Here is a 12,063-nt window from a genome sequence, read left to right on the forward strand (position 1 = left end):
AAGTAAATAAAAGGCAAGGTCTAATAACATCGGGAAGTCATGCACAATAGCCACAGACAGTTAAAACTGCACTTCCCCAGGACATTGTGCACATTAGCCCATTCTATGTTTTGAATTTTAAAAACTGCAATATATTATTGACCTTGATCAAGACAGTCCCGCTATAATTTTGCCTATTTCACTCTGACTTTTCAAGGGATTGAACGCTGTGGCATAACCCTGTTCTACTGAGTATGGTTCACATTTTTACTCTTCACCCAATGCAAGGCTCTGCAGCCACCCCAGGCAGTGATGATGATACATCACCTGAGATCTTTCTCGCTCTCTTTCTCCTCCAAATCTCACCAAACGGCCATACATAAGAATATAAGAAAATGCCATACTGGGTCAGACCAAGGGTCCATCAAGCCCAGCATCCTGTTTCCAACAGTGGCCAATCCAGGCCATAAGAACCTGGCAAGTACCCAAAAACTAAGTCTATTCCATGTAACCATTGCTAATGGCAGTGGCTATTCTCTAAGTGAACTAAATAGCAGGTAATGGACTTCTCCCCCAAGAACTTATCCAATCCTTTTTTAAACACAGCTATACTAACTGCACTAACCACATTCTCTGGCAACAAATTCCAGAGTTTAATTGTGCGTTGAGTAAAAAAGAAATTTCTCCGATTAGTTTTAAATGTGCCCCATGCTAACTTCATGGAGTGCCCCCTAGTCTTTCTACTATCCGAAAGAGTAAATAACAGATTCACATCTACCCGTTCTAAACCTCTCATGATTTTAAACACCTCTATCATATCCCCCCCTCAGTCGTCTCTTCTCCAAGCTGAAAAGTCCTAACCTCTTTAGTCTTTCCTCATAGGGGAGTTGTTCCATTCCCCTTATCATTTTGGTAGCCCTTCTCTGTACCTTCTCCATTGCAATTATATCTTTTTTGAGATGCGGCGACCAGAATTGTACACATTATTCAAGGTGCGGTCTCACCATGGAGCGATACAGAGGCATTATGACATTTTCCGTTTTATTCACCATTCCCTTTCTAATAATTCCCAACATTCTGGGGTTTTCTCCTGTATACTTCCACCTCCCTGCTGTTGCCAGCCTCTTTCACTCTTTTCCACAATGGCGTCCTCGCATCCGCCACCGACGCTCCGCCCACTTCCAGCACCCTAGGCGGCCGCCTAGTCTGCCTAATGCTCCCGCTGGCCCTGTTTTCACTGTTAACATGCATAAATGTTTATTATTAGTATGAGAATATTCATTATTTTGTCTGGTTATAATCTATTTAGTAAATATTTATGCACTAAAGATTAAGTGGTGAGAAATGGAGGTGATTAATGGCAAGATCCTGTGGATAAATTCCAGCAAGCACATTTAAACATTCTGGGCTTGATTCACTCCCAGAGATCTGGGTCCTCACTAGATGAGTAGTAGCCAAATATTGAGTTTTTGCAGATAGCTACAGATATAAAAGAAAATATCCAATTGCTATTCATGCTAATTTGGAAGAATTAAAAACTTGTTTGGAAGGGCCCAGAAAAAATGTTTGGAACATACAGGAGGCAGAGCCATACCTGGGAACTTTTGGTTTCCACTCACCCTGAGTGTTGCAGATTAAGGGGGATTGGGGATACACACAAAATTATACACTCACATTTTCACTCTTACTCTTTTTTGAACACATACAAGTTCATTCTCATACACATTCTTTAGTCTTCTCATTCTTCCACTTATGTAGTGTGTCACACACACGCCCACAAACTTCTCTCTTCCACAAACACAAATCCACACACACACCTCTCTCTTCTACATGCACACTCACACAATGCCCCTACACATCTCTCCATCATTCACAAACATGGACACTCAAACATGCCACACACACACACACACACACACACACACACTTCTTTCCCACAAACAGGTCAACACACAGTTTTCTCTCTCTTCCACATACACACTCATAGATATATCCACACATATTTCTCTCACACGAACACTCACTCTCATTCACAAACATGCTCACTTGTACTCTCTCCTTACTCTGAATCCACCACTGACAACAGCCACCTCCTCCAGGCCTGCTGGTCTTCTTCCTTCCTTCTTCTATGCTTGGCCAAGAGATCACCTCCTGCTTCCTGCTGCTCTCTGGCATCAACCGATCTACTCCAGCTTCTTCTGTGCTGCAGGGGAGACCAATCTCCTGTTTCTTCTGCTCTGTGGAGCTGACCAGTCTTTGCATGGGGCCCATGCAGTCCTTGTTTCTTCTTCCACCACTGGGGCCTGATACGATGCTGCTCCTCCTCTTCCTTCCTCCCTTCCCCCACCCATGGTCCAGGCAATTTTTTTCTTCTGCGGCCTGCTTCTAGAGTAGCATTGTGAAGGGGTATACAGGAGAAAACCCTAGAACATCTTAAAGGACCAGCTCCAGAGAACTGGCCTGGTCCACCTTAAGCCTAATACAACAGTGAATCCTGGTCTTGGGCAGAGGTCCCTGGGAAAGAAACATAACTAGCCAGGCCCAGGGAAGAGAAGGAAACCTAGAGAAAGAAAATACTGTTGAACCTGGAAGATGTAGTAGGCCAGATTGACAAACTAAAGAGTAGCAAATCACCTGGACCGGATGGTATGCATCCTAGGGTTCTGAAGGAACTAAAAAATGAAATTTCTGATCTATTAGTTAAAATTTGTAACCTATCATTAAAATCATCCATTGTACCTGAAGACTGGAGGGTGGCCAATGTAACCCCAATATTTAAAAAAGGCTCCAGGGGCGATCCGGGTAATTATAGACCAGTGAGCCTGACTTCAGTGCCGGGAAAAATAGTGGAAACTATTCTCAAGATCAAAATTGTAGAGCATATAGAAAGACATGATTTAATGGGACACAGTCAACATGGATTTACCCAAGGGAAGTCTTGCCTAACAAATCTGCTTCATTTTTTTTGAAGGGGTTAATAAACATGTGGATAAAGGTGAACCGGTAGATGTAGTGTATTTGGATTTTCAGAAGGCGTTTGACAAAGTCCCTCATGAGAGGCTTCTACGAAAACTAAAAAGTCATGGGATAGGAGGCGATGTCCTTTTGTGGATTACAAACTGGTTAAAAGACAGGAAACAGAGAGTAGGATTAAATGGTCAATATTCTCAGTGGAAAAGGGTAAACAGTGGAGTACCTCAGGGATCTGTATTGGGACCGGTGCTTTTCAATATATATATAAATGATCTGGAAAGGAATACGACGAGTGAGTTTATCAAATTTGCGGATGATACAAAATTATTCAGAGTAGTTAAATCACAGGCAGACTGTGATACATTACAGGAGGACCTTGCAAGACTGGAAGATTGGGCATCCAAATGGCAGATGAAATTTAATGTGGACAAGTGCAAGGTGATGCACATAGGGAAAAATAACCCTTGCTGTAGTTACACGATGTTAGGGTCCCTGTTAGGAGCTACCACCCAGGAAAAAGATCTAGGCATCATAGTGGATAATACTTTAAAATCGTCGGCTCAGTGTGCTGCAGCAGTCAAAAAAGCAAATAGAATGTTAGGAATTATTAGGAAGGGAATGGTTAATAGAACGGAAAATGTCATAATGCCTCTGTATCGCTCCATGGTGAGACCGCACCTTGAATACTGTGTGCAATTCTGGTCGCCGCATCTCAAAAAAGATATAGTTGCGATGGAGAAGGTACAGAGAAGGGCAACCAAAATGATAAAGGGGGTGGAACAGCTCCCCTATGAGGAAAGGCTGAAGAGGTTAGGGCTGTTCAGCTTGGAGAAGAGACGGCTGAGGGGGGATATGATAGAGGTCTTTAAGATCATGAGAGGTCTTGAACGAGTAGATGTGACTCGGTTATTTACACTTTCAAATAATAGAAGGACTAGGGGGCATTCCATGAAGTTAGCAAGTAACACATTTAAGACTAATCGGAGAAAATTCTTTTTCACTCAACGCACAATAAAGCTCTGGAATTTGTTGCCAGAGAAGGTAGTTAGTGCAGTTAGTGTAGATGGGTTCAAAAAAGGTTTGGATAAGTTCTTGGAGGAGAAGTCCATTAATGGCTATTAATCAATTATACTTAGGGAATAGCCACTGCTATTAATTGCATCAGTAGCATGGGTTCTTCTTAGTGTTTGGGTAATTGCCAGGTTCTTGTGGCCTGGTTTTTGGCCTCTGTTGGAAACAGGATGCTGGGCTTGATGGACCCTTGGTCTGTCCCAGCATGGCAATTTCTTATGTTCTTATGTTCTTAACTGTTAGTTGTATTTCTGCCTTTTGTTTTGTGAACTGTGAAGAATAGCAGAGCTGCTTTTGTTTGTTTCTGGTCATTAAATAAAGAAGTTTGTGAAAGGTTTGCCAGAGTCCCACCATTTAATCAGTTCTCTGGACCCCCCAAAGACCTCTTATGTTGCCACAAGCACCTGGAGTAATTGGATTTTGGCCTAGAAACCTGGCAATTCCTTTACAATTTCAAACTCTCTTGGCCAAATCTGTGGAGTTCCAGGTATAGACAGAGCACACCTGTAATCTCCAATATCAGGTTCTGCTCTGCCTCCAGCCCTGCCCAGAAGCACTTATTCACCCACCTAAACATGTGGCTTTAGTCTCCTGAAGGCCTCTTCTCCAAACAAATTTACTCCTTCCCAGAGCAGCGGTAATTCTATGCGGCTTCTTTTTTTTTAGCCTATGTAGTTACCATGTTTTCTCCCAGAGGAAAGAATGTTATTTTCCTTTTCTTTTCCTCGCTTGTAAAACTATGGGAGCTGGCCTGTGCCACTTTTACTCTATTTAGTTGGAATGAAATTGCAAAAAATGTTTCAGGAAAGCGTTGGGGGGTCTATTTTGGAGCGTTTTCTTGAGCATTAAAAGCGGGTGAGAACAGCACAGCTCAGCCACACCAGCTATTGATTTTTGGCAGCTTTAATGTACAACAGAAACAGCTCTGTCCGCAGAAATAAAATAGGCGCAGATAAAAATCAAAGATTACCTCTAGCTCACTCTAATAATTAATGAAGGTCAGTTACCAATATTCCAGGGGGGTCTGCCGCTGCCGGGAGGTTCTGCAGCCATGCTAACGTTCCAGGCCTCAGCCCAGGGGGGAGGGGGAGTGTTTCTACAGGGAAGCAGGCAGCTGTTACATACTGCAGTTAGACCTTTGTGGCCTCTGCCAGCTTCGGCAGTAGAAGCTGGAAGCGCTGCACTGGATTCAGTGGGTAGCAGGTATCGCTGCTCGTCTGTCGCGAGAAAAGCAACGGCCCCTCTCCATTTCTACTTGGCTACTGGCGCCTTCCGGATAGCTCTCGGGCGCCCATACTCTTCTGGTTTTTATTACAGTGAACGAGAACACGAAATTAGGGCAAATCGCCTCTTAAATATTCAGCGTGACGGCAATACGTGCTACGACGGAGGGGCGACTTCCGAAGCCTGCGCACGTTACGCAGATTTTCTCTTTGACGATGAGCACGGCCGAGCACTTCGCAGGCGGTGTCCGCGCGCTTCGCCCCTGCCGTTCCGGAGACCGATACTTCAAGGCATTTGTGCTCGTAGACTGGCCTGATGGAAAACTGCCATCCTGAAATGCAGCGCCTTCCAAAGAGGCGCGCCTGCGGGCAGCGGTTAATTACAGGGGGGGGGGGGGGGAAACGACGACGTGCACACATTTAAATGTCTAAATGCGCACGTGTGCTGTTTTGCCACCCCCCTCACCACCGCCCATGCGATGCAGTGGTCTTAACGTGCGTGTGCTTTCCGCAGATTTTCACAGATAAATCGCTTTTTTGGAAGTGCAAAGTACATGTGCATGTACCTTGCACCTGCTGTTTGTGTGGGAGATGGAGAGTGACGGGGGGTGACAAAATAGCACGCATGCATTTGAAAATGAAATGTATACCTGCTGTCTTTCTCCCGTGACCTACACCCCCTCCCCCACAGGAACACCACGCTGTGATGAGGATAAAAGTGCACGAACCCTGCGGCTCCTGCTACGATTTTGAACGAGATCTGAGAAGGACAATTCCCAGTCAGGCCTTTTTCCCAGTGTAAATGCCTTTGAAAATTGTCCTCACAAATACCAGGTGCAAAGCAGGCGGACGCTTTTATTCAAACATGCATGGCACTCATTTTCAACGAGAAAATTTGGTTACATGCAAAACCCATTACTTTATTTGCAGCTATGCAGGCAGCTGGCAAATTGCCCCCTCATTGTACAGAAAAGTGTGCCATAATGTTTCACTCTTTATCGCACAGTAAAGCGCTGTAGCTAGAATGTTGCGCTAAAATTAGCGCATTTGTAAAACTAAGGTGCACTACAGAGCATGCTTGGTGCATGAAGTTCAGCACTGACCATATCAAATCCAGCCTGAAATTTCCTCTCCTCAAGGCCACTGTCCACACTTAGGTTTAAGGAGGGCAATCTTCAACCAGCCCGCATAAGCTGATGTCCGTGGATGCTTTTTAGAGGCAGACTAGCCAGGATTTTCAGAGCAGATTTCTGCACAGAAATCAGTTTTGAACATTCCCAAGTGTGTCAACACCATGTGCCCTGTGCACATAAAGTTATGCCTATTCCAGAGCAGCTGTGACTGAGTTTTTCTGGATTTGCAGGCCAACTTTTGAAAATCAAATATATGTATGTCAGTCCCGATAGTACCCCAGCTCCACCCCAGAATGCCTATTTAGTACACATGTAAAAAAGTACATGAGAAATTGTGTTCCATGCGTATTTTTACACATGGGCTGACCAGGCCAATTTTCAAAGAGCCACTTACACACACAAAACTGGGATTTATGCAGGTGAGTGCATTTGAAAATCACCTTCCTTATTCTTTCTGCTCATGCAAAAGATATGCCATTCCAGCTCAGGCTGGAGAGGGCATTTCTCAATTCATTCAGACAGTGCTTGGCCTATTTACACCAATTAAAGCTAGACTGAACAGTAACAACATACATAGCCAGAGTTTTCCTTTTAAATATTTCTAGTCCCAGCATCATGTCTGATCCTCAGTTTGATTCCCACCTATAACCAACATCATGTTTGATGATCCTCAGTTTAATCCCACTTACACTGTAACCAGCTATTTAAAACCTCTCATTCATGGCTTTGCTGTTGTAACTCAAAGCCTCTTTGTGTGGTTTGTTTTTTTGTTGTTGTTGTGTATCTTATCTGTAATATGATAGAGTAAAGGAACATAAGACAGCACAGCTAGGCTTCTCTGATTTTCCATAGCAGGAAAATAAAATCAACACATTTCCTCCCAGAGAAGTTAATAGAAGCTGGATGGAGTAAAGTGAGATAGCTTGGACTCATTCCTGACCAGGGGCAAGAATAAATATTTCCATGGTGGAGACCTCCAAGAGATGAATAAAAGCCATATTAAGTGTGGGGTGTGAATAATTCTTGGATAGCCGGTTTGAAGTGAATCAGAGGGCATTAATGGGGCATCTACAGTGTCAGCCTCCTCCCCATCTGAAATATATTTCTTCATGTTGTGCTCAAAAGGTGTTTGTCAGCCCTAAATCATTTCCTAATAAACCTACAGGAATGCAATCTTCTTTGAATTCCTTTAAAAGCGGAATATAAATCAAAGCAAATAGAAAAGCATTTTTATTTTGTATTTAACAGTGCTGTTCAGGAAAACCTAATATCTGGTGCTATTCAGAAACTGCAGGCCCAAAACAGTAGGGATGAATTGACCCCTACATCCATAGGTAGTTGTTTAGTCACTCTTGCCAGCCATTGTTGCTCACTAGTGAACCCAGCTGTGGAGGCTCATGATGAAGTCATCAAAGGTGGTCCCTTGAAAGAAGGGGGCATTCTGGGAGCTACAGTCCTACATAGAAATGACGGCAGAAGAAGACCGAATGGCCCATCCAGTCTGCCCAGCAAGCTTCACACATTTTTTCTCTCATACTTATCTGTTTCTCTTAGCTCTTTGTTTTTTTCTTCTCCCCTGCCGTTGAAGCAGGGAGCTATGCTGGATATGCGTGAAGTATCAGTTTTTTTTCTCCCCTGCTGTTGAAGCAGAGAGCCATGCTGGATATGCATTGAAAGTGAAGTATCAGGCACATTTGGTTTGGGGTAGTAACCGCCGTAACAAGCCAGCTACTCCTCGCTTTGTGATTGCGAATCCTTTTTTTCTTCACCCCTGTCGTTGAAGCTGTGCAGGATATGCATGAAGCATCAGTTTGTTTTTTTTTTGGGGGGGGGGTGTTTCCCCTGCTGTTGAAGCAGAGAGCTATGCTGGAAATGCGTGATGTATCAGTCTTTCTCCCATGCCATTGAAGCAGAGAGCCATGCTGGATATGCATGGAAAGTGAAGTATCAGGCACATTTGGTTTGGGGTAGTAACCGCTGTAACAAGCCAGCTACTCCCCGCTTTGTGAGTGCGAACCCTCTTTTCTTCTCCCCTGCCGTTGAAGCAGAGAGCTCTGCTGGATGTGTGAAGTATCAGTTATTTTTCTCCCCTGTCGTTGAAGCAGAGAGCTATGCTGTATATGCATTGAAAGTGAAGTATCAGGCATATTTGGTTTGGGGTAGTAACCGCCGTAACAAGCCAGCTACTCCCCTCTTTGTGAGTGCAAATCCTTTTTTCCATTTCCTCTTGCTGTTGAAGCTTAGAGCGATGGAGTCACAGTAAGCATGTGTATGTTTATTAAATAAGGGTATTGTGTCCAGGCAGTAGCCATCATTCTGGCGAGTCACCCAGTCTTCATTGGCGGCCTCTTGACTTTATGGATCCACAGTGTTTATCCCACGCCCCTTTGAAGTCTTTCACAGTTCTTGTCTTCACCACTTCCTCCGGAAGGGCATTCCAGGCATCCACCACCCTCTCCGTGAAGAAATACTTCCTGACATTGGTTCTGAATCTTCCTCCCTGGAGCCTCAAATCGTGACCCCTGGTTCTGCTGATTTTTTTCCTACGGAAAAGGTTTGTCGTTGTTTTCGGATCATTAAAACCTATCAAGTATCTGAAAGTCTGTATCATATCACCTCTGCTCCTCCTTTCCTCCAGGGTGTACATATTTAGATTCTTCAATCTCTCCTCGTACGTCATCCGATGAAGATCCTCCACCTTCCTGGTCGCCCTTCTCTGTACCGCTTCCATCTTGTCTTTGTCTTTTTGTAGATACGGTCTCCAGAACTGAACACAGTACTCCAGGTGAGGCCTCACCAAGGACCTGTACAAGGGAATAATCACTTCCCTTTTCTTACTCGATATTCCTCTCTCTATGCAGCCCAGCATTCTTCTGGCTTTTGCTATCGCCTTGTCGCATTGTTTCGCTGTCTTCACATCATTAGACACTATCACCCCAAGGTCCCTCTCCTGCTCCGTGCACATCAGCCTTTCCCCCCCCGATCGAATATAGTTCATTCGGATTTCCACTCCCCATATGCATGACTTTGCACTGAAGTTACAGTGGTTGGGGCTACCATTGCTGGTGGACTAAGGAAGTCAAATAGTTCTCAAAGCATGCTGGCAGGGAAATAGTGAAGAGAGAGAGGCTGAGTTTTCAAGTAACAATTCCTGCCAGGCCATAAGCCATGTGTACGTGGGTATGGGCTTTTGTGTGTGCGTCTGTGAGCAAGAATTATGGTTCCACAAAACTCTGCCTTTGGTCTTCAGTTGCTTGCTAATGTGCAAAACTTTCATTCACAAATTTTTTTTTTGGATAGTCATTTTATAGCCTTGGAAATTCACATTTCAGACATTTTTTAGGTGCAATATAAGGGTTATGATGAATATACCAGACATGTAATACCGAATTTGTAAATTTAAAATGTAAACAATACATTAATTTATCTGTTTCCCCCTTATTTTATTTTTGTCAAACATTTCTAACCCACTAGTCCTAAAACTACTGGCTTCTGGTAGTGAATAACTAAAACAAATATGCAATATTACACATAAAACAGACATCAAACATAAAACCAAAATAGACAAGACAATATGCAGCAATATAAAACAAAAACACAAGTCATAGGACAAATATAAAAGCAAGTAGACCAATAAACATAAAAAGATAAATCAGACCATACAAAAATCTAAAAAAGAAAAAACTCTAAAACCTTGAGTCTAATCAAAAGCCTGCAGAAAGGAAAAAGCCTTTCTTTTTTCCTAAAGGACAGATAGCAGCAGCTCAGTGGTGAACTTAGGTATGTTGGAGGATTAGTTGTCACTAGGTAATAATCATAAACACAGATATGAATTGCCGAGAAAATCTGCAAAACTGTTTCTTATCTCAGTATAGAAACACCTTTTGTGTATAAGCCAATTTGCATGGTTGGGACAGTCTTAAAACGCAGAAGTGTCACCATTTTCTGTCTCCTTTTATGCATCTTTTGGCATGGGATGAACTTACCAAAGTATGGCCTGAGCATATCGGGCTTATAACATGGTCTTCGTCATTTGTTTCTTTCTGATTTATTTCATTACAAGCACTTGTATTCTGCACATACAGCAATGTATGTGCAGAATACACTGTATACTGTATCAAGTCCTTGAGGAGAATATAAATTGGTTTTTGAAAATTATTCGGAGGGCACGAGTCACTCTATTCTGTGTGCACTTTTCCCCGCACTTGCAATAGGCATTCCAGGGGGAGGAGTTGGGGGCGGGGAAAGCACTTCCTACACATACTGGGGGCACCCGTGATTATTCCAAGTAGATTTATTTGCATAAGTTCACTTTGACAATTCGGCCATATGTGGGCTACTGAAAATTCCCTCTTCAGATATACTGACACACTAGATCTTCCATCCTTGTTACCCTCACCTCTGTATAGGAAACTTATCCTTCAAGATGTGTCTCCAACTGAATTTCTTTTGCTTGTGGGTAATAAATTAAAATATATCATCTGGTAATATCTGCAGGGACTTAATTGGAGACAGGGTTTGCTTGATTCCAGTACGCAAAAAAAAATTGAATAAGGCAATTTTTTTTTTATCTGGGGAGTTGGCCCTGGATGATGTGGATGCAGCATGTTTGGGAGGGAAAACCCATTTATTAAAAATCTCGAGATTGTAAACTCATTGATCACCTTTTTATTTCAGCAAGATTGAGGTCAATTTTCAAAGCAATGTACGCGGGTAAAAAGTATTTTACCTGTCTATATCAGTTGGCTGAAAAATGACTACTGACAAATCAGGCCTGAACTTAGATACAGGAAACTTAGGGGGCTATTTTCTAACCCTATCGCATGCGAAAAGGGACTTTTTCGCACGCGATACCTAGATCGGGGCGGCGTCATCACTGGAAGAGGAGGAATCGGGGCGGCACCAGGGCGGACGCGGCGACGACATCGCTGACGGCAAAAAGGTAAGGCCCCTTATTGCCGCCAGTAGCACACTCAATAGCACCACCTTTCACAGTGGTGCTATTGGATTGCGAAAGCCGGCAGCCATAACACCGCGGTGGTGCGATCGCTGCCAGCTTTCGCAGACCTGCCTCCCGCTTTGCTCCCCAGTACCCCGCAATTCAATAAGAGTTGCGCCGTAGGAAAATCCAGCTCTTAGGGGGTTATTTTCTAACCCTTTTCACGTGCGATACCTAGATCGGGGCGGAGGCGGGGGCGGCATCATCACCGGAAGAGGAGGAGTTGGGGCGGATGCAGCGGAAACGTCGCTGACTGCGAAAAGGTAAGGCCCCTTATCACTGCCAGTAGCTCACCCAATAGCACCACCTTTTTACGATGGCGCTATTGGGAGCGAAAGCTGGCAGTGATAGCACCGCGGTGGTGCGATTGCTGCCGGCTTTCGCAGGCCTCCCCCCCCCCCCCCCCCCCCATTTACCACCGGGATTCAGTAATCCCTGCAGTATAAGAAAATCCAGGCCTTAGGCAGCTGCCTCCAGCTCCAAATTTTCATAGGCTTCGGAGCATCACTGCTGTCTTGCCTCTATCTGGACCTGCTCCTGCTGCGGCGCTGGCCCATAGCAGTAGCTACTTGAAAAAAAAAATTCAGCAAGAGGTGGGGCCTGGGAGCCTTTGCACACTAACAGACCCAGCAGTGTCCCACTTTTTCTATGGGTTTCCATGGTGACAAGACACCGGTGCAGGAGG

At 44.1% G+C, this 12,063-nt stretch overlaps 1 protein-coding gene across 7 annotated transcripts in view; it reads right to left on the reverse strand.

The window, feature by feature from the left end:
- The window catches only part of LOC115093766 (solute carrier family 40 member 1-like), a 168,748-nt gene extending 163,161 nt beyond the window's left edge, over positions 1 to 5,587 (reverse strand). For 5 of the 7 annotated variants that reach the window (XM_029605988.1, XM_029605992.1, XM_029605989.1 and 2 more), the window contains exon 1: positions 5,031 to 5,587. In XM_029605988.1, the coding sequence (XP_029461848.1) occupies positions 5,031 to 5,076 (46 nt within the window). In that variant the 5' untranslated portion in view covers positions 5,077 to 5,587. Of the gene's footprint in view, positions 1 to 4,993 lie in introns of all 7 variants that reach the window. The other 2 variants (XM_029605994.1, XM_029605991.1) reach the window with 1 other exon arrangement.
- Positions 5,588 to 12,063: the final 6,476 nt, after the last annotated feature.

Source organism: Rhinatrema bivittatum, chromosome 6 (assembly GCF_901001135.1).
Source record: "Rhinatrema bivittatum chromosome 6, aRhiBiv1.1, whole genome shotgun sequence".
NCBI classification, from domain to species: Eukaryota; Metazoa; Chordata; class Amphibia; order Gymnophiona; family Rhinatrematidae; genus Rhinatrema; species Rhinatrema bivittatum.